The 22,584-nt window shown below is 46.7% G+C and overlaps 1 protein-coding gene across 8 annotated transcripts in view; it reads right to left on the bottom strand.

The window, feature by feature from the left end:
• The window catches only part of MBNL3 (muscleblind like splicing regulator 3), a 96,541-nt gene that overhangs the window by 8,414 nt on the left and 65,543 nt on the right, over window positions 1-22,584 (bottom strand). For 4 of the 8 annotated variants that reach the window (XM_068412088.1, XM_068412091.1, XM_068412087.1 and 1 more), the window contains 5 exons: window positions 17,581-17,781; window positions 15,917-16,153; window positions 7,983-8,133; window positions 3,459-3,553; window positions 1,923-1,996 (listed from right to left, as the gene is read on the bottom strand). In XM_068412088.1, the coding sequence (XP_068268189.1) occupies window positions 1,940-1,996; window positions 3,459-3,553; window positions 7,983-8,133; window positions 15,917-16,153; window positions 17,581-17,781 (741 nt within the window). In that variant the 3' untranslated portion in view covers window positions 1,923-1,939. Of the gene's footprint in view, window positions 1-1,922; window positions 1,997-3,458; window positions 3,554-5,631; window positions 5,668-7,982; window positions 8,134-15,916; window positions 16,154-17,580; window positions 17,782-22,584 lie in introns of all 8 variants that reach the window. The other 4 variants (XM_068412092.1, XM_068412089.1, XR_011049169.1 and 1 more) reach the window with 4 other exon arrangements.

The following is a 22,584-nucleotide window of genomic DNA, read 5'->3' as shown; positions in this document are numbered from 1 at the left end:
AACCACGGTCCTTATCTGGCAAAACACTGGAGCACACGCACAATTCCACATGCTCAGGTGGTAGCACAAAACAATGTGTCCTCAGGAGATTTGCTTGCCTTTAAGTTATGCACGGATGCAGGGGATAACAACCCACGAATGGGATCAAAACACACATGCTGCTGCATGAAAATGGTCGCTGGTGGGTCTGTGAGCACTGGGGATGCTGGGGGACATATCCCTTTCTATTAGCCTCCAAAGGTGGATTATGTCCCGTGGCTGCAAGGTGTTAAGAAGACAAGTGCTTCTGGCAGAGCAGTGGCTCATGCATGTGCTCACACTGCCCTTGTGAAGAACAGGCTCCTTATCTGACCCAGACCCAGACCCTCTCCATGCCCAGTAGTCTGATCCCTTAGAAATCCCATCAAATTAAATATGTCGACCCTACTCCTTTCAAGCAAGGGGTTTTCATGGTCCTTAACAGCACAACTGATACTTCATTTAGACAGACTGTGACATGCTCCCTATTTGCTAAAGAAATAAACCCCATGGAAGTTCCTTGCCTAGTCTGAAATCACTATTGACAGTGTGAATTTAAGCACACACACACGTAAAAGTGAAAAGAATTAATAAAAAAAGAAGTTTCCTGAAATAAATGCTGAAAACAATCTCAAAGAGTTCAAGAATGAGGCTCTGCCAATGCAAATGATCTCTTTATCAGGTGGAACAGGCTGTTTTGCATGTGTTATGAAAATGGGTTAACATGTCAGGTGTCACGTCTGTCTGTCTGTCGTTTGGGGGAGCAGCACGCTGCGTAATACAGAACATTTTCACTAATGGGGATAGCTCAGTGTTCACCCCTAGACTAACAGGGGTCCATGGCCACAGTTAGTGGGCCATTTATACATACAGTAGTTTATTTAGGTCAGCAGAGATAAGGGCCACCACCAATATGAGTAACTTCTGTTGATTGCTAAGATATCAGTAGCGAATTGCTTGCCAAATTAATTTCCAGTATTTAAGTACTTGCCTGCAATACGTGACCTAAGGAAGAAACGAGTTGCCTATCTGTGTATACTAAATGGTCTGCATTGGGAGAACCTGGTGACCTCTTGCTGAATTGGCTGAACCGCTCTTTACTCTCTTGATGTAAGAAAATACAGTGATGAACTGAAACCCTCAAAGGATTTTCTCTCATGAACATCAGCGAACACTCACAAAGAAAAGCAATGGAAAAATGACACCACTGCTACAGCTGTAAAATAATACCCTGTAAGTCAAAGAGAAGGACAAACTCCTCCATCATTCCCACTCAGAGAAACCCAGCAGCCTAGGGAAGCCCAAGATCTGCAGGTAGGGTGAAGGATATGCTGCTTGTGGCATTCGTCCTGGTCTTAAACACATCCAAGGACCTCTGAAGAAACCCACCATGATCCAAGGCTGAACAGCAGATCCCTGCTCTGACCAAGCCAGCCTTGCAGATGCACACAGCAGCTGATGATGACCCAATCCTGCTTACCCCAGGAAAGGAAATATGCCACTAACAGCAACAGAGAAGTTACACCTTTTCAGCTGACTCATTACCAGAGCAGTCTTTGCCATCAATAGAGCAAATCCCTGAGGCATCTGCAGGCAGCTGGGAGCCGTGCAGAGCGAGAGTAACCTGTAAACACAGCCATCGGACTCAGGGGGATGAAAGAAGGGAGGCTGCAAACACCATAAACCAGGTATTTTGACACAAGGAAACATTGCTTGTTATAAACCATAGGGCTGGTCCGTATCTGTGCTGCAGCTGCTGAACTTCTGTTGAGCTGGCAGAGTGCGAAGCCACTGGAGTCCTGCAGGCTTGGTCCCTCTGCGCAAGCCAGCCCCCCTTTTTGGGGGATGCAGTGCCCTTGTACAAAGCAATCCACCGTAAAGAGAAATACTGAAAAGGAACTTACTGTTCTATCGGGAACTTCTACATCTGTGAAACAAACATGCTGCTACTCAGTTCATCTACTGATAACTGGGATATCTACAGGAAAAAAACAAAGAACACAACACATTAAAACATTGTCTTGAGATCGGGCTGCTCATTCTGTCTTCAGTATCAGGTTAGTAAGTACATCAGTGTCTTATAAAAAACAGGATCCATTCCCAAGATGTCTTTATTTTGCCACACATTAAGTACAACATAGCTGCCTCACTACTGATGCCTCATGGATTACGTGGTGATTGTACTGGGATTTTAACTCCATACACTACAAGTAAGACAGAAATGCCCTGAAACTATCTGGCTGAAGCAGGACTCATACAGCCACAGAGCAACACTGCACAGGAATTTCTGCTTTCTTCTCATGACCAAAACAAGTATGAGTAAGACCTGCTCTACCCGAAAATCACAACAAAGCACAGAAAAAGACTAGCAATCCCTACTGCGAGCAGTAAAACACTGCCTAGGACTTCTGCGGGCAAAACTTCTACTGAAAGCCTCGTGACCTCACACTAGCAAAAGACTAGAGGATGCCCCCTGAGATATTACTGACATTCAGCATGGCTAACAGCTTCCTACAGAACAAAGTGACACCCCTTTTTCTTTGCGATAGCTCTAAACCTGAGAGCATGACAAATAAAAATGCTAAAACTAGTATTGGGGAAAAAAAAATTAAAAAAAGTGTTTGAAATGTCTCTGGTCTAACTGGGGAAGGTTGTGGCACACCAAATTATCAGGAAGCATCGCTAGGACAGGTTGTGCATATACAGTTCAGGACTGGTGCGGAAGCAGCCATCACAACTCAGTATCTTCAGAGGAAAGTTTTGGAGAGAATTATGGCTCGGCAGACATGCATGAAATCCTGTACACTTATGGCAGTGCTACAACGGCACGTACTGCACATCCAGAGTCATTTCTGTAGGGATGGGTGACATTACTGGTGTAAATAAGCTTCAAACTTCATAGCCTCAACCCTGATTTTTTGGGTTTTGGTTGGTTTTTTTGGTTGTTTTTGGTTGTTTTTAGAGTCCAATCTTGCAGTGGGGGGAGGCCGCTTTGGGTTTTCACTTCCACTTTGCAGCCAGGAGAGGACATGCCAAAATACCACAGGGAAGGATGCTCGGGGTGGTATTTCTGCTTGAGGCTGAAAGCAGAAGTGCTGCAGGTCTTGCGCAACAGTACGGTCGGAGGTTTTATAGCCTGTTTTTTCAGGACCCGGGGGGATGTTTTTGGAGAAGCACCTGCACCCCTGCCAATCGCCCATCCCTACACTCCGGCCGGGCTCGCCGCCCATCCCACACACGGCAGGACCGGCCGGTGCCCCCTCGCTGATCCCCGGACACACACACACACACACACACACACACACACACGCTGCCTCTGCACGCCCAAGCCTGCGCCGAGCCGAGCGGGTCGGGAAGGCGCTCAGCTCCACGCAGGATCCGGCCCTCGCCCAGTCCTCGAGATCTGAACACGTGAAAGAAAGCCATTGAAAGGGCCAAACCTGATTGGCGGTAGCTGTTGCAGCGAAGGGGACGCTGGTGGCAGGAGTTGTTGCTGCAGACACAGTGGTGGGCGTAGCACCGTGCATCATGGGCACTTTCGGAAGGGAACCATGGAAGCGACATACGGGAGGGTGGAGCGTATATATATATTTTTTTTTAATGTAACCATGGCAACATGTGGTGGATTTGGGGGCGTGGCAGGAATCACAGCAACAAGCCATGTGACATCGTCATGAAGGACACATCGGGGCGCAGCATGCAATCACAGTGCAAAGCAAGACAGCGTTGGGAAAAAAAATAAACAAGAGAGAAGGGGAAAAGCCAATTACAATTATAATTAAGGAAAAAACCAAAACATTCTCAACACTTAGTACATTTATAAGCAGAACAATGATGTATTAGACTCTGAGGGTCAAATTTCCAAAGGGGGGAGAGGGCGGGTGTGCTAGCAAAAGCCCACGTCAGCTCGCACCCGTGGGGAGTTAGACACAGCCAGTGCACGTTCCTTTGGGTGGGGACATTTTGGCAAGCGCACCCTCCCACCCGCCTGGGAAAGCTGGTCCCCTTCCCTCCCCACCCCGTCCCCGCCAGCAACCAGAGGTACATGATGCACTTTGCAGCGGCCGCCGCAGCCCTTTCACCAGGTTTCCTTGCCTCTCTCTAGCGGGGATGATGTTTTGGCACGGGACAGAGCTGGAGGCATGGCAAACGAGCGGCTGGCAGCCCGAGCTCTCTCCGTACAAATTCAGCATGCTTCCTTTCCACCCTAATTCTAGAAGATTTGGCAAAACTCCCTTCTTGCGGGGTGGAGGGGTGATGGAGAGGGGAGAGGGCCAAGAGGGAAAAATACACAAATGCATCTGAACAGCTACAATTTGCAGAAAGAGCATCCAAAAGGACAATACGGCAGCAGGGAGCTCAGCAGCCTCCTGAAGCTGTGCGTCCTGCAGAGCACAGTGCCGGAGGGGATGCTCTGGGGCACACACAGGCATCCCCAAACTCAGCGGGGGTTTGTGGGGCTGGGGAGCCCACAGGAAGGCCCGGCCATCCCCGCAAACATGTGGTGGGGAAACAGACTTGCCTTACCCTCCACCCCAGTAGACACGCCAGCCATGGCGGGGAGCATCCATGCCTGCGGGCTGGGCACACTCCAGCCATGGGATGTTGGAGCATGTGGGTTGGAGTTTCCTACAGGCAGAGGTGTGTTTGAAGGGCTCAGCTCCCTGTCATGCAAGCGTCATATCCTCCCTGCACTACAGGGGTGGGGAGGTTCGAGAGCAGGGTGTTCAGCCATTCCTGCCAAAGCTTTCAGAGCTGCTCCCCAAAAGCCTTGCACCCTTCCCAGGGCTCCTGCTCCCACCTCTCTCCCTCTGGCTGAAGCAGGCACACACCTGGACGCTGGTAGTCCTGTATAACCTTGGTTGGAGGATGAAAGCTCAGCTTTCACCCATCCTGCCGTGCCCAGCAGCTGTCAACAGAGGAGAAGGTCCCTCAAAGACCTACACAGGTTCCCAGTAAGACTCAGATGCTGAGCCTGAACATACCGTATCCCTGCAGCAGCAACAAGCACGTACAACGAGCACAGTCCTGTTGCCTCACTGCATCCCACGTGCACCAGCAGCAGGACCTCCCTACGGCCCCTTGTACCTGCACAGCTGACACTTCACTAAAGAGATGAATCTTCAGCCAGTCCACAGTTTAAGCCCTGCTTCTCTCGCTGCCCTGCTCTGGCAGAGGGGCTGACCCCAGATGTGTTCCTCCTTAGTGCCTTTATTAAACCAGTCTCCTAACATGTCCTCAGAAGGACAATCAAAAATCCAAACTCTAATCCACCTAATGCCTGATACAAAAAAATAAACCAACAGGATCCTCCCATTGCTATTGCCTTTTGCTGGGTGACTTAAATGGGTTGTAAAGACATTTAAGTGACAAATTGTTGTTTCTAGTTGTGGAACTAAATAGGGGTGTGAACACATCACCTTGGATTCTCTTATTAGTCACACGAAACACTGCACTGCACAGAAATTAAAAGGTATACAACCATTTAAGCCTCAAAGAAGACAGCGGATAGACAGTCACACCACTCAGCCACCCAGGTTCTCACTGATGCATACTAACTTGCTGTCTCTTTCAGATTAGGAAAAGTTGAGAAGTTTGTGTAGAAAAACCTACCAACGCTTGCAGTGGGTGTCATGCACAGAACTGACCCTGCACACCATGCATTGAAGCGTGGAAAGATGAACAAAAGGGATATTTCATTAGTGAAGCTTCAGTGTTAGAAATCATTTTTAACTAAAACGCAGGTATTCTCTTTGCAGCATTCAGTATTTAAGCACATGCAAACAGATTCTGCATATTGGTACATAAATAGTATAAACTCAGTCTTAAGAGATCACAGCAAACCAAATTAATTCTTGAATTCTTGGGTAGTAGAGAATATATTTCCTCTCCTACCCTGGTATTAAATTATATGACCTATCCTAGAAATCAGGGTTGTTTGGGTTTGTGTTTTTTTTTTTTAATTGGGTATGTTGATTTCTTTCTGATCATGTCAGCAGAAAACAAAATGCCCTTAGAGGAACAACACACTCATGTTAAAACTAACTTTCCAAAAGCAATTTACTCCTGCAAGCAGAGACCGGGATTCAAAGTCTCCAGTTTAAACTGAAAGAGGCAGGTTTTTTCTGAACTTGAAACTATTGTAGTGATGATGCCATTTTCAATAGACACCCTGACTTTCCCCCCATGGCAACCTGGGATACTGATCTCTCAATAACCGAACAGGAGGAACTAAGAAAAGCAACGGCTGCTTCCCCTCCCCACAGCACGAGCTGCTACGTGCCACTTCTCTGCTTCGCCTTCCACAGCGCTGCAAAGGCTGAGACCAGGTCTGCAGTCTGACGCGTAAGGGAAAATGGGCATGCGTAAAGTAAATTAACCAGAGATTCATCCTCTGACTGGAAATTCGCTGCTCTGCCCAGCATTAGTGTCCTCAGATGAGAGCAGGTGCCAGCAAACAGACCTGTTACGCATCAGCCCTGCATGTAATTTCATTGCCATGAGACAGGGCACAACAGCACAGTGAGAGCGCTGGGTAAAAGCTAATTCATGGTGCTCACATCAGAAATGCGTGTCCTTATGTCAACTTTGGCAACTGTGACCTCGAGGAAGAGGAGCGTGTAGACAGCTCGGGGACTTGGCATTCTCAAAAGTATCAGTGTTTCCTGAAGAATTATTTCGCTTGGCACCTAACAGAGTGCAGCAAGGTCAGCTCAGCCCATCCCCTCCAAGAGCACTTTGCAGAGGACACACAGGGGAGGCTCCTACCCGAGTCCCTCCCTCTGTCTCTCTGTACAAGACTCCACTTCCCTGGAAGAACATCTTGGCAGCTGCCAAGTTCTGAGTGTCTCCAACTGCTCTCAGAACAGGAAAGCCACACGAGCACAGGGTTTAGCTCTCAGCTCCCTGGACCTGTGCTCACACCTGAGACACAGTTTGGTCTCAGTATAGGACTGTCTCTAAAGCTTTTTCTCTGACCCCAAGGAACGGCAAGGCCAAGGTGCAGGTCCGCTGCATTTTCACCTCAAGGGGCCAGCCCAGAGAAACACTTCATAAATTTTTGTAAATATAATCTGGCAAGTGAATACAGCATTAAACATGAAAAACACTGGGTGTTCATTTTCTTATGATGCTCTGCAACGATAATAATGATACTAAAAAACGAGCTATCAACTCCAGAATATTCCTAATTCAGCCACTTATAATGCTACTCTAAGCAGGTTTTGTTTTTCATTTGGCCGGAGCAAATAGAGGTTAACTGGTAGTCTGCAGTCACATCTGCCACATCAATATTTTGAGTCCTATATGAATTACTGAACTGCATCTTTCAATTTTACTCTGGGACCTTAAAGGTACAATAAAAGCTGGGAGTTAAATTGCTTTTAAAAAGCTTAGGCTATCGTACTGGTCAAAAGACAAGCAAGAGGGAAATATATGCCTTTAAAGAGGATTACGTAATTTGTATTTACTAAAGAACTGTTCCCTCTATAAACATCATGGCTGCTGGAATATGTAGGTCACTGAGACAGAAGCTCAGAAAGATACCTGCAGCTTCAAGTGAGCAGGCACAGAGGTCCACAAGACATTTTAACATGAGTCCGTAAGAGTGCTACGCAAGAGTCAAAGAATTAATTTGGGATTAACCAGTTGAACCATTAGGAGAAGAAACAGAAAGTATGAATTCAAGAAACATGCAGATATTTTTCTTAGTTCGACTGCTTAAAAAAGCCCAAAACCAAACAAAAAAAGGCTAAGAAGGGATCTTTACAAGTGAAAAGCTCTGAATTGTAGTAGGTGAAGGAAAAAAAAGCCAAACAACAAACGTTAACTTTGCATCCATTTTTAACACAAAACTACACACTGATACTATTTTGCTAAGGACTGTTACAAATCTGCTCATTAGCTCAATGCCTAGGTCATAAAAAAGACAACTACGATGCTGGGGAAAGCAGGGAGACACTTACCTGTAGGGATGAACGTAGGCTGTTGCAACTGCATGTTGGCTAGAGCCTGTTGGTAGTGGAAAACGCTTGGGTTAAAGACTGTGGTGGCACCATTGTTTTTTTCAAGTGCTGGCCTCTTTGGTAAAGGTTGAAGTGCACCAGGCGGCAGGGCCTGTGGATAAGGGAGTCATTAAAGACAAGTGGAGTAAAAAAAGGGGCCCAGATGTAGATTGAGCATGCAAAAAATAATAGGGGGTCTTGGCCGCAAATCACCTGCAACTGTATCAACTTAGCGAGACAGGAAAGAGAAGAGCAACTAAATCACAGTAGAAGTAGTAGGTGAAACCAGAACTTCACTAAGTAAGCAGGTGGTAAATGCACTAGGAGAAGAGGCAGAGTCCAGAAGGAGGAGGGATGCTAAGGAAGCTTGTCAGCTGGACTGACTTGGGCACACAAGAGAAAAAAGCACGAGGAGAAGGAAGGGGAGAGGTCATCACCTGGACAGGATACTACGAAGAGTAGTTGCAGGCAACAAGCATTTAAAGAAAAAATACTGGGTCAGAGAAATATAGTCGATGACTACTTAAAAACAAGAAGATTAGCATAAGAAACAAATGCCATGGAAAAAAAAGAGATGCTTGCCTCTGCCTGTTCCAACACCTGCCTACATGTATGTACACACGTGTGGAAGCATGCACACTCATATGCAGTTGACCCACATGTCCAGGCGGTAAAGCAGAAGCTGTTGCCAATTACACCCATAACGTTACACTCATAGTAAAACGCATTTCCAGTTGTCAGTAGAGAGGCTGAGCAAAGGGTCAAGAACAGGCCTGATTCTTCACTGCTCGCACCAGCGGCAGAGATCACCGCCAGCAGATCTGGACCTGCTCCCAATCTCTAGAAGGTGGCCTCCAACAGTTAAATACTGATCGCTCGTTATTAACAGTGGAAAAAGCCATTGACAGATCTGGTGTTCGAACAAGATCTGGGTGGGCCTGGCTACCAGGCAAATCCTCTCTTTTTGTTCTATCACACCACTGGGCTTCTTCCAGCCTGTCAAACCTGTTTCATGATCAGACTTGGTAAAAAGCATTAACCCAACTCAGGAACTTTTCTTGGTGAATTACTCATCATTCACCCAAGCATGTCTCAACAGCGAAGTAGTATGTCAGGTTCTCAGGAGACAGGAATGTTTCTAATGATTTACAGCGTTTCATTGTACCCAAGTAGAAACCAAATTTTTTTTTCTCCACATTGTGATAGAAAAGGGTCCTTTTTTAATTATGCCCTGCAGTCCTTTTGCACGTAACGCTCCCATTGACGTCAATGAGATTTACGCATATGGAAGTCATGCAGAATCAGGTCATTTCTGCTTAGTTGTGTTAGCCTATATCATGTAGCAAAGCAATGGCTGAAAAATAGGGTTATCACTCCTATTTTTTTTTACTAGGTGACAGTGAAGGGTAGGGAATGGAGGAGGTTTAGCTAATGAAGGGTTAAGGCTACAAACACACTGTACTCGGAAGAAAGGACACAAGTAAAGAGATTTTAAAGCATTATGAAGATCAACACACAACAGAATGTAAGGGAAAGCTTGCAACAGTTTGTCACCATCTAGAAACAGGTTTCACTTTAAATTTAATTTGCTACAGAAGACTGCTCATCTGAGAAATGTTAAGCAAGATACTTCCAGGCAAAACATTACTCCATCCTACCTCTGTTCACACAGTGACTTTCGGGTGGTTTTAATATTAAAAAAAGAAAATTAGAAGAAGAAATCACATTTGCAAAACTGCCCTCAGACATGCACACATCCTCTGCTAATGCCAGCAGGCATCCAGTGCCAGCATTAGGACTTAATCTTTCCAGATTTCTTCTGGCTAGTATCAAAAGACAGTGGTCAAACACGGGACAACATTCTCAGACACAGACACCAAAATCTTTTGCTTAAGATCCATATTTTAAGATGAGATCTTTTAGGTAAACATCTATGAGTCTCCACTTCTAGCGAAGCCCTCACTGGTATCTATGTTAAATCTGACTGTATCTACATCTCACCTATTTAATGATGGCTACGTCACAGTACAGTTCTGCAGCTTGGAGAGACTGGAGTAGCTCCACTTACATCAAAGGTGTTTCACAGATCTACAGTGACTGAAGAACTTGCTGCTTAAATTCATGCTCCTTACTGTGTATGATTGCAAAACATTCTTTTCCAAAATCTGCCTCAGAAAAAAAATTACTAATTACAACAAAGCAACTGTGCCAGGCACATAATGGACTTTTGACTCCGTGCTTCTTGGCCAAAGACTGTCACCACCCCAAAATGCCCATTATCCCATAATGGCAGTGCCAAAAGCAGAACAGCTGAAGTCTTTGAGACCTCGCCATGATGTCCTGGGTCTTTACAGGACAAGTCCTGAGCCCAGTGTTGCTGTCAGAGGGAACATACAAACACCAACAGGCCATAGGGATGTCAATGCACAATGGTCTACCCCATCATCTCTCGAACATCACCCTTCCTCCTACCCTGCTACAGCTGCTTGGTAGCAAGGGAGAGAAAGGAGCTCTGGCAGTCCCATTACTGCTCCCTGAACAACACCTGGGTGGAGAAACCCAAATAAATGCAACATTTCCAGAGTCTTCTAAAGAAATAAGCCCACTGCAGCAGCTGCTGTGCAACCTGAAGGCCAGCTCTGCCACGTGGGCTCTGTGAGCACAGGAGCCAGGAGCCCATCTCGGTCTGCTTCTGGTTTGACAGAGCCTTCTGGGTCACCTCTCCCACCCCAGCAGCTGGAGGAGCATCCATACAGGAGCATGCCCTGAAGACGTGCTCCTCTTGTTGCCAACCTGCCTAATTTCAGATATCAAGGTGCAAGAGGGCCCAGGGGGACAGAAGGATCTGGCTTCCCCACTTCTTCAGCCCTTGCATTGAGGTAAGAGCCCCAAGTCAGGAACACACTTGCTGAAAGGTCTATCTACAAATGCCCAGGAAAGCTGTCTAAAATTGCATGAGATGAAGTTGGGCCAATACAGCTCCTGCACAGGGATCTAGCAGGGACACTGGAACAAACAAGCGTGTCTCATTTGAAACAGGCCAGCATTTCTGTAACAGTCTCAGGACCTGCAGGAACTGTAACAGCTCATGGGGAGACATTTCTATCTTGCACCACGTCCTGTTTCTGAAGAAATCCCCCAAGCATGTCCTCCAGCCCCTACAAAAGGCAACGGGAGACTCCTCACCATATTTTGACCTTACTGAATTCTGTAGCAAGTGCCTCCTCGCTGCAGGACAGGAGCTAGACTAAACCCTCGTAGCAAAGAACTGACTTGGTGAGTTTACTTTATCCTGCTGCTTGTGGTGTCCCTCTGGACAAGCTCTGACCATCTCAGATGTAACAGTAGCCTTTGACAGTAACTTTTTCAAGCTTTCTTTTTTGCCTGTGTGTTTGTGTGCACACGTGGGTATGCAACCAATGTGAAATGATCAGACCATCTGCACTGGTGAAAGGGTTAATTCAGTTCAGTACCCATGTGATAGCCCACACTGATCCCAATGAACAATTCCCACTACAAAAATGTCAGGCAGCCTCCCATTTTTGGGCTGGGAAAGTCACATTCCTCCTGGAACACGAGCATCTGAACAAAGAGGTTTGTGCCACTTCTCTGCATGGCATGGCAAGCAGCAGTCCTTCAGCATGACTGACAGATGAAAACGCACTGCATGCCAAAGTCAAAATTTCCCACGTGCTGGTTAACAACCTTCTCTTGTTATTTTTTGCAAGACAAGAACTGGATTAAATCTTTGCCACAAACAATTTAATTGCACCTCAAAGTTCCTCTCAGATCACTATCTCCTGGGAGCAGATCACACTCTCGCTCCTTTGCACTTAGCAAAGAGGGGCTGGGTCTGCATCTGGCTTGTTGCTTCAGTCCAAGGCACAACAAATACAGAATTACCTGAGAGAGGGCAGAGGTAGTGCCCATTCCCCAGCAAGCAGCAGAAGCAAGCTGAGCACTTTCCTCTGAAGATTATACATGCTCTTATCACCACTGTGAATCCTTCTCTGGCACAGCTTTCCCCAAGGGTTCAGAGGAAGCGACATATTCTAACGCCATTGCAAGCCTTCAGATGTTTCGGAGCAGGAAGACTATTAAAAGTAACTTATCTGATGGGGTTTTGTTCAGTGGGGGAGGTCAGGAGGGTAGGGGAGTTAAAGGGCTTTCCATTCTCTGCCAGACTGCGTCTCCTTGGAGAGGAGGCTCTTGGAGAGGGCAGCAAGGCACCATGCAGGTCACTGCCTGCGCTGGCTTTGGGGCTGCATCTGTGCCAGCTGTGAGCAGCAGGGAGTGAGAGGCTGTTATGTCATTTACAGCGTAATTCCAAGACTGCTGGTGGAAGCTGGTCCCTAGCAAGGTTTCCTATTGCTGTCTCAAACTCTGATAAGGAAGCCTCCTGACTACTTAAAAAAACCCTAAAACAAGTCTTCAGAGAGGAAGGGGAGCAGATCAGCCTCTGCTTCTTCGCTCTAGGAATGAGAAGCAACACCATCTTGAAGGTTTCAGGGCTCCTCTGTGTCCACTCTTCCCTTTCCCCCCTAGAGCTGGGCGACAGGAGATGGTTTTTTTTAGGATGTATTGGATCCCTCATTATTTGGGGTGAAGGGCAAGGAGTTGTCTTTTATGAAGCCACAACTGACAGCAGACTGTGAGGATGGCTTTTGCCTTGCTATGAGTGTCATGAAAACTGGTTAAAACATATTTGAGACTCAGAAGATAATCAAAGGTAGCTTATATGAAGACAGCTTGCAGACAGAAGCCTGGGGAGCAGATCCTGTGCCTGAGACTGAAGGAAAAGGCACCTGGAGCAAGATCCCTTTGCTGACACTGTCCCACTGGGGTATGAGGGGAGGAACCAGAGATGGAGCCAGCTGCAGCGGCAGACACCTCCCCAGCTTACCGAACACGCGACCCAAGTCCTGCACTGCACCTGCTTCAGTTCCCAGCACAGATCTCCGAGGGTGCTGCTTAGCTCTCTTCTCCTAAATGTGAGCTGTGCCCATTGCACAGAACACCCTCCTGCGTGACACTGCCAGGCAAGGCTGTGCTGTTAGGCATACCACAAAAGGCTGCTGGATCTGTCCTGCACCATCCAGTCCTCTGGCATATCCAGCACACTGCAGACCTAATGAGTTAAATTCCCATTGAAACGACGTCTTGCAACTCCAAAGCTGCCGCTGTTTGGGAAAACACTTCAAAGCCAGAGCTGCCTCCCCCCAAGATTATTCACTGCCTCCAAAACGCATTCAGGCTTCAGGAGGCAAAGCTCAGATGGTTAATGGATGGCGTGTGTGGTTCAGGACTGGCACGTCTGAATGCACACTGCAACATTTCTGGCCGCGATGGGCAGTCTCCCCAGGCACTACCACAACAGACCAAGCGCGGAAGGCTTTCATGCAGAGTAAGATGGTTACGTGCAAAGCCAGAAGGTGAAAGGTCCAAGTACCAGGTCAAAGGTTGCCTCGAGCGGTCGCTTCAGTGATCTGACAGCTGGCTGAGTCTTAATTAGCAGGCAGCGAGCACATGATGGCAATGGGCGGGGGAGGGGGGTCAAGCACAGTAACAAAAACAGCAAGCAGAGGTATGTCAAGAAAGAGCAACATTTTGGGGAGGCGAAGAGAAAAAAAAATAAAAAACAAATGCATTATACAATATATTAAAAAGACGAAGCATGCAAAACGTGGGGTAGCTAAGTAATTACCTGGGCTTGTGGCTAGTCAGCTATTTTGCCTCAGTAAGTTTTAGAAGTAAAGAGATGTCATCGTGGGACACGTGCGCTAGAGCATCTTCACTGCAGCTGGCACAGCAGGTCAGGAGCGCTCAGGGATTAGCACCTGCAGGTCAACCTGCGCTGAGCTTCAGCCCTAATTCTGCAGCTACACGCCATGCAGAGGTCAGCAGGAGGGCTTGTGGCAAGGGAAGGACCACCAGTAAAGAAGAGAAGTTCAAGCACATGCTTAAGCGCCATCCTGAACCGGGGACTGAGCCTGACCCAGTTCATCTGACTGTGCTGCACTGACTTCAGCCAAGCAGGAGTGAGTAAAGATACTACTTGTGCATGTTAAGTAACTGCAGGGTTGGGTCCCTCAGAAATATCTTCTGAATTTGGATTTGAAGTCATTCCAAATCTATTTTAGAAGGTACACCCATTTGTCTGGCATATGTTTTTTGATCCAAGAAAACTGGGCACCATTCTTCCCTTTAATAAAGTCTTATTTCTCAACAGGTACAGTAAATGCATCAAACCTTGAAAAGTCAATGAATAATGCAAGCTGTTTTGGTAGCAGGGGTGACGCGACAAGCGATCAATAAATATTTTAAAGATTCTAGTTAACAGCATACAAGGTTAATTACTTTTTTAAGAGAAGCCAGCAGCATGAATAAAACACGCACTGGCTTTGGTTAAGTAGCAGTGTCCTAGATAATTAGTGAAAAAGTAAAGATTCAATTGTAAAAAACACAGAAGAGTTTCATTTCAGAAGGTTCTTTTTCAGGAGACCTGGGCTGTTGTTTCAACAATAATAAAAATAGTAAGAAGTCTAATACATAAACTCTGTAGGACAAAAATACTGCAGTATAAATTTCTTCTTCAAATTACACTCCAGGTAATACTGATGCTACAAGGAGGGCAGTTGTTTTAATTTCTAGAATCTTCCCAGTTTTGCATTACGTTTCGCCATGAATGAAAAGCAAGATCATCTACTGTCTTGAAAAAAAAAGGTATTCAGAAAAATTTTAGTAGCCTTACTTGTAAATCAAAAAGGAGCCAAGAACCTTTTTAATATTAGTTATAAAAATAAAAATAAAAAAAAAAAATTACAGAATGGATGAGGTTGGAAGGGACCTCTGGAGATCATCTAGTCCAACACCCTGCTCAAAGCAGGGTCAGATAAAGCAGCTTGCTCAGGACTGCATCCAGGAAGGTTCCGAGCACCTCCAAGGATGGAACAACCTGTTGCCGTGTTTGATCACCCTCATGGTAAATAATTTTTTCTTATGTTTAAATGTAATTTCCTGTATTTCATTTTGTGCCCATTGCCTCTTCTCCTTTCACTGGGCACCACAGAGAAGAGTCTGCCTCCGTCTTCTTTACTTCCCCCATCAGGAATTTATACACATGGGTAAGATCCCCCAAGCCTCTTCTTCCCTCCCCAGGCTGAACATCCCAGCTCTCTCATCTCTGGAATAAATAGGTGCCATTAAACCAAATTCAACAGAATGGCAAACATTTATTCCAGCTAGGAATTCGATCTGGTAAGTCTTCCTTGACTCGTTTTCAGAACTGTAAGTATGAGAAGTCACAATTCAAATTAAAATGCAGGTGGGACCATCTCTACCAGGTCCAAAGTATCAAACAGGCCAGGAAGTCCTCCTTGGTTTGAGTCTTGTCATTTGACTAAGTGTTGACAAAGGTATCAGGCACAAGTTTGCTAAGCTTGAACAACGGATATCTTGTCTGCTTTTAAGTCAGTGGAAATTTTGCTACTGACTTCAACAGGCCAGGATCTCCCTGCAAAGGATGTATTATGGGATGGGCAGTCTTTGCTTTCACTGCGTACTGAGGAAGCTAAACTGACTTAAACCTACGACTTAACCAGGGAAGGTGTTGGTTCCAGGTGCTGTTGTACTTGCGTTCATGTCACCTCATGATGTCATGTCAGAAAATCACAGGGTTTGCCACCATGTCCCTAACTGGCGAGATGTGCTGCGCCACTCAGGGCTTCATGCTATAGTGAGCACATGAAAAGGATGAAGAGGTGGGATTCATATTGCACATGCTCTCAGCTCTCTAGTCAGCCATTTACAAAGCACTCTACTTTTCCACAAATAATACACAACACAAATGAGATCTCTTAGCAATGGAAATACATCTTGATAAGAGCTCTACTTACCATTGCAGCTGCAGCTGTCTGGTTCACCTGGTGTTGAGCTGCCTTGATTTTGGCTTGCAGGTGTGCAGGGGGATGAAAGTACTTGCATTTCTCCCTAGAGCATCGACCTTTGATGTAATCCATGCAAACTGTAACAGTATTTTCATTTGTGTCTATCATTGCAATATCTACAGGGTGAGCATAGCGGCAATCATTTTCACCACGTGTGCAATTTCCACGCTGAAACTCTCGACAAACCTTAAAAGAAAGTCACATTGTTGAGCAGAACATCCAGTTACTCTTCATTCAGTATTTTCAACACAGAATATCAGTTCAGTTGGCCACATTAAACTATGTATGTACTCTAAATCCATGCTCATCTTGAGTAGCACAAATACCAACAGTAGCAGGGGCAACTGGTGCTACTCACAACTGGTTCAGGGTACGAAAAAAACCACAGCGTTACCAAGGCCAATTACCAAATGCAAGTTAACTACAGAATTTGTGCAGAACGGAAAGTGACCCCAGGAATTTAATGTCATTTTGTCAAAATTTCTGGAGCTCAGGATTCCTCCCCCGCTTCTAAAGCTTAAATGTTAATAACTCTGCTGTTTGTATCTCAGCTGGATTATGTATTTGTTACGAAGCATACTCTCGGACAGGACATTTAATTCTAAAAGTTACGTGTTGCTGTTATTTGCAGCAAGTACCTTTTCTTCAATATGAGGAGCCTCTTTCACAAAAATAGTCTCACTGCCCTCCACAATAAAACTCTGACCCTGGCGTTACATGACAGTATGTGTTCATAAGGTGTTATCAAAATTGCTAGCTTTACTAAGATCCTGCAGATCCTCGTACGTTATGAGCACTGAAGCATCAAAGGCAGGGGAAAAGGTTTCACAAAATGGATCTGCAAGTTTTCCTTGTCTCAGGAACTACGAGAAATTGTTGAGGACTATAGCTGGTGGTGTAGATCACGTACCAGTGCACTATCAGACCAAGTGTGGGGAAAGGTGAGACGTTACATGAGAAGGGAAGCAACCAGCAAGGCAATACAAAGTACACAACACAAAACAATGTGTTTTGAAATTACACCCTTCTCCACTACCTTCCTGTGTTATAATTTACACCTGCAGGAACCTCAGAATTCAGGTCCTCAGCCCTTATCTCCTGCAGAGCCTCTGCTTAGGGTCTGAAAGACATTTACAACTCCTCCAACACCAAGTCCCAGCATGCCCAGCCAACTAAGGAGTGGGGAGGAGACATCTTTCCAATGCCCTGTACCCAGCATTCCCAACAGTGTAATGCTTAAAGCCTTCTGTAAAAGCTCAATAAGCCCAACTCAAGACAAGGGAAGTATCTGTTACTTCCAAAACATCTCCCACTCAAGTCAGTGAGATGGTAGACCATGCACTTGCATTTTTCAAGTGTGGCAGACCACACACAGAAAGCAACAATCTCAAGCCCTGCTCTAACACCCACTGAAATCAGAAGAGCGAGTGCTCCCAAATTTCCAGTGCCTTCCAAGGATTTGGGATCAGGTAGAAACCAGCAGCCCTGTGTTAGGAAAGCTGCAAGTTAAACTCTGTGCTGTGCTGCATCAGGTCGTTCTAGCAGAGAGCAACAGCTGGGCCCACATGCCCTGTTCATTCCCATTAGCAGTATCATATCAGACGTCCAAATACCTCCAGTTTATCTGTACGCATCAGTTTCTGCCCAGCAGAGCCTCCTGGTACTGTAACAGTAGGATTTCCGGAAACCAGGACAGGAGTATTTGGTAAAAGCTCTGCAGGAACCAAGCCCATCCCAGGAGAAACGTGACTCAGGTAGGGACTAAAAGCCATCGTGGGGCTTGTTGCAAGCGATGGAGTCACAGGAAACGTTGTCTGTGTATAGAAAGAGGAAAACCAAAATATTAGTTAAAGAGCTTTGTCTTGGATTACCCATCAAAGCCTTGCAGCACTTCAATCCTTTCAGCCAATTTGATTAGCAACATCAAAATGCTGTGCTGTCCAATCTACTCATTTATCGCCATTTTCTTACGATCCATTCGTTTCTCCTGACTCACAGATTTGTGACTCATCCTGAACACAAGGCATCTATATTTGCCAGATCAAAGCATATTGATGATATTTATAGTTTAATGACACAGTTAAGGACTTCATGTTAGCAATTAAGGCAGGCCCAAATTAAACAGACTTCTCATTCCCAAATAAATGCCTCAGCTTCTGCATGTCTACACCACAATGCTATACAGACACCTCAAGGTAAGCTGCAGCTTCAGGACCTGGAAGCACGTAACTCCACCAGCTATGTGGAGAGATTCACTATCAGCCTGCACTGAGATCCATGTTATCATGGCCAGTGCAGATCAGGTAGACAAACGGCATCATTTACAGTCAGGCGAGGCATCTCTGCTATAGTACGCTTGGAGGTCTAGCATTCTGAACATCTGGGGTTTGTTTCAGACTGCCAACAGCCTTCAGACAAAAGCAATTTTGTAGGAGTATCCCAAACCTATGTTCCAGGTGAATGGCAGCAAGAGGCCACCAAACTCAGCAGTGTTACAATGTGCCAGATCTCACAGCTCTGGCAAGAGCAGGTGCGTCACGGGCTTGGAAGAGCCATGGACAGAGCGTATCAGATGAGATGGCCTAGGTGGGCCAGCACAAGGTCTGGGACCCCACTATGCTGTGAGGAGTGATGTCCCCATGAGGAGACAGAACAACAAGCCATAAAGATCTTTACTGCTTCTGATCCCTGAATCGTGTTTGGCAGGCCCTGCAAATGCAGCAGAGCTTCAGCACCGGTGGCCAGAGCAGCTCCCCGGCCTGAACTGCTCCAGCAGCACTGGTCTGGGAAAGGAGCTGCCGTTCTGCAGGCAGGCGAGATCACACAAAGCTCCTAAGCAGGTGCTCCGTTTAAAATCTGTGAATAGCCCCTAGAGTCATGGAGTTTGTGAGACTTTAAAGCACAAGATCCGAGGTGCATCTGGGAATGAAACCAATTCCAGCTCTGCCCACCCCGAAGACCAGAGCCTGCAAGGCAGCACTCCTGCTCCTGTAGCAGGGGCTCAAGCAGCCCTCAAGGAAAGAAGCCTGTGACTTGCAGCTACTTTTATTTTCCCCTCTGTCACCTGCTCCACTGTGAACTCTGGGTTACAGTTAAACCTGCTCACATCTGCAGGCGTACATGATGCCATCCTCAGTAGCCAGAGCCTCTACTCGGCAATAAATGCAAACGTGCTTACAAAATGGCCTGAGTGTTTTTTTGGCCACGCACATCATCCCCTCCTTGCTTTTATTTTTGCACCTCTAGTCCTGTGGGCTTCTAAAAGAAAAAACACATGGACAGTGTTTCTCGACAGCATCTTCATCCCCCTACTTTCCTAAGCTGGGAGACCCTTCGCTGCTTGTGATCTGGAAGAAGCTAGCCCACAGTGACACCAGCCAAGCTGCCCTAACCTACATTTAGCTTAATGATGCCCCCTTCCTAAGGTCAGAGTGACAGCAAGCAGCTCCTGAGCTGATGGGAAAGGGGATGACAGGTCACTGCCAGCACACGTCCCACTTTCTCCTCCACACAAGGAGACACGGCCTCCCGAACCAGCAGCCCTGGGTGCTTTAAGTGTAGCAGAACCAAATAATCCTCTCTGTGAGTGATTTCCAATTTTCTTTCTTTTGAGTCTAAGTCAAGCCCTGCTTCAGCTGATGGGAGACTTCACCCATTAAACCCAGAGATCCTCCACTCCACAGCCCTTTATTAAATCATTTTCTTCTCTTTCAATTCTCTGTGGCTCCCAGACATTTTATACCTTTTGCTGCTAGAAAAGCTCTTTAAGGATGTTCAAATGCTGTGACTCCCTGAACACTTTAGTGAGAAGGCAGCATCCACTAGCTTGTTTTCTTTTGTGTGAGCACCAGTAATTACAGTGGCATCTGCTGAACTTCTGCCACCATTCGCACTGTAAATGCTATTTTAAGAGTTTCTCCAGCCTGATCAGTCTGCACAGGGTTATGCTGGGGTCCAACACATGTTGTCAGCACTTATTTTGTGGCTTTCACAAATGTGTGGGTAGATGTACCCTATGTGTTTCCAGCACCCAGTACAGCAGGAGTCCTGGGTATCCTGACAGAGCAGGTGTGGCACAGACATTGCTCCAAAATCTCAGGAGATCCTTTAAGGCAGGCTTCCCCTGCCTGGACTCGAACACAACCAGGAGCCAGACCGAGGATGTAGCTGGTTTCTGAGACAAAGGGGAGATGTTCCTCCCACTGCTCAAGCAGAGGATGACACGGCATTTGTGCAGCCAGGGAGGAAGGCTGGGGGCTTAGAATGCCTCCCACTGAGTGAATTCACCAGAAACTGGTGGGAACAGGTACGAAACATTTGCAAAGAGATTTCATACCAGCTCCTCCACTAAAGCCACTACAAACTGGGAGTCAGGTCTTGCTCCCTGAAACACAGCCCCCATCTCCAAGGCTGTTCCCTCAAGGGCAGTGCCTCTCCTCACTGGGAACAACTGGCAAGGGCTAAGGGATCTGAACCCAAGCTGAACAGCGGAGGAAGGATGTCCATGAAGAGCAACTAAGGATCAACCCGTGATCCTGGAGACCTGCAGAGGGGTACACGAAGGAGCAGGGTGGGTTTTTATCGCTGCCACTGGTTGTTCACCCATTTCCATGCCCTGGCATCTGCTGCGGCGTTCCCAACGTTTCACTACTGCTTCTTCTGCCTGCCTGAACCATGTGCCCGGTGCCGCTGACTGAAAGGGGCAGCTCTGCTCCACACCCTGCCTGCGGGCAGGGGACTGACACTTGGCAGCCATGCAGGCGTTTTCAGCAGATGCATAGCCAGAGAACGAGCAGACCTTGCTCAACACGTTAAACCTAGAAGCGCTGGGGTTTTTCAGTCTGAAGTGTGCTAAGCACACTGAAAACTGCTCCTTTGTAAGCTGGCATCAGGGAGCTCTGTATTTATTGTGGCTGATGAGGGGAAAAGATGGCTGTGCTCACTGCCAGCCCCAACTGCCTGTCTTGGATTGGGAAATCCAGTCTGGCTCATGCATCAGTACCAGTAATAAAGATGCTGCCAGCCAAATCTCTCCTCCCTTTAACGTCTGTGCAGGTCCCCCGTGCCAGGCCTGTCCTGAGGGAATTCGAGCAAGTTTCTTACTTGCAGCCAGAACCCAACTGTAATTTTTAATCCAAACAGCACTGCTCTCCTCAACATGCCTCCCCATCCACCTCTTGTGACTGCACCAAGCCAGGAGACCTGACAGATCAGTATCATGACTGTACACTAAAAGAAAAAGTCTCAACTTTTCCTGGTGTGCTCTAGGGCAAAACAGCCAGATTGGACATGTCAACACTTACCCCTGCTGCCCCCCTTAAAGCTCTTACAAATTCAGGAAATACAGGGGCAGGTTTCCCTGCAAACTACCTTTTATTAACCATAGCACATGCAGACACTACAAGTAACTCCTGAGCAGAGGGAAACAGGTTACAGTGCAGTAGCAGAGGGGTTCAGACCAGTAACAGCTCACAAGACTGGTTTACTGAGTATTAAAATGCTTGTAAGAATAAAAAAGAAAAAAAAAAGAAAGAAGCTGAAATGACTGTTGTGAGAACACATCTCGGGGGCAGAGCTGCCAAAGATTCCGACAGCTCTGAGCTCCTCACAGACCCTAAGCACAGGAGGAGCTGTTGGGTTGAAGGTATTAGCAGAGAGAAGGGACTGTCCCAGTGAGAGGCATTTGTCACCACTGGTGGTGGCAGAAGCTGGAACACCTGATTTTGTTAACAAACGAGAAGTTGCATTCAATTTGCCTAGCAGAAATTGTGCTAAAGCTAGAGAAGAAACACAGAGTGGGTGTGAAGAGGAAGGCAGAGGAGCGGCTGGTGTTTTGTTGAACACAAGCACTGTCTCAGCCGGGAAGTGTTGGTTCTGAGTTACCTCAGACCCTGAAAAGGGAAAGCCTGATAATGAGAGACCCAGTATAAATACAGAGGTGTTGATGGCCTGAAGGAGAGGAGACAGCTTGCTGCTAAGCAGCTACACATGGAAAGCACATAAAAAAAGCAGCAGCAGCTTTTATTACAGTCTGGTGATAGAAACGTAGAAGATAAAGATCTCTTACTGACAAGGCTGAAGACCCTGATATTGAAAATATAATTGATGCTGTTCAGAAAAAGCAAAAAAAAGAGGAGTGTTCCCCTCCAATGCAACTGCATGGGGCTGGCTGTAAAACCACCCCTGTAATGTGAAGGCTGAGCGCGCTGGAGTGAATCCAACCAGCCAAAGCATCCAGCAACCTACCACCACAGATGCTCATTTCCCCAATCAGACCACAAAGACACACTCCTAGCTCAAAGGATATCTCATTTGTGGGCTGCTGTAGTGTAAAAGTCAGGTGTTAATGCCCCACAGCACTGTCTCTTGGCAGACACCAGCTCCTGAGTGGGCCAGGGTACATGTGTTTACTCCTAGTGTGCCTTTGACTAGAGGCTGAGATATAGATCAGGTTTTTGCTGCATGGAACAAACGCATGTCCAAAACATCTGCTGAAATCTGCTCCAGCACTTGTTCCAAGCATCACTGGCCAAGCGAGTTGGTCACCGTGTGCTTTAACCCCTCCCCATCAGCACCAAGGGGCGGCAGCAGGGTCCTGCTGCCCCAGGAGGGAACGC

Source organism: Nyctibius grandis, chromosome 13, assembly GCF_013368605.1.
Source record: "Nyctibius grandis isolate bNycGra1 chromosome 13, bNycGra1.pri, whole genome shotgun sequence".
Taxonomy (NCBI): domain Eukaryota; kingdom Metazoa; phylum Chordata; class Aves; order Nyctibiiformes; family Nyctibiidae; genus Nyctibius; species Nyctibius grandis.
This window is presented reverse-complemented; position numbering and strand designations above follow the sequence as displayed.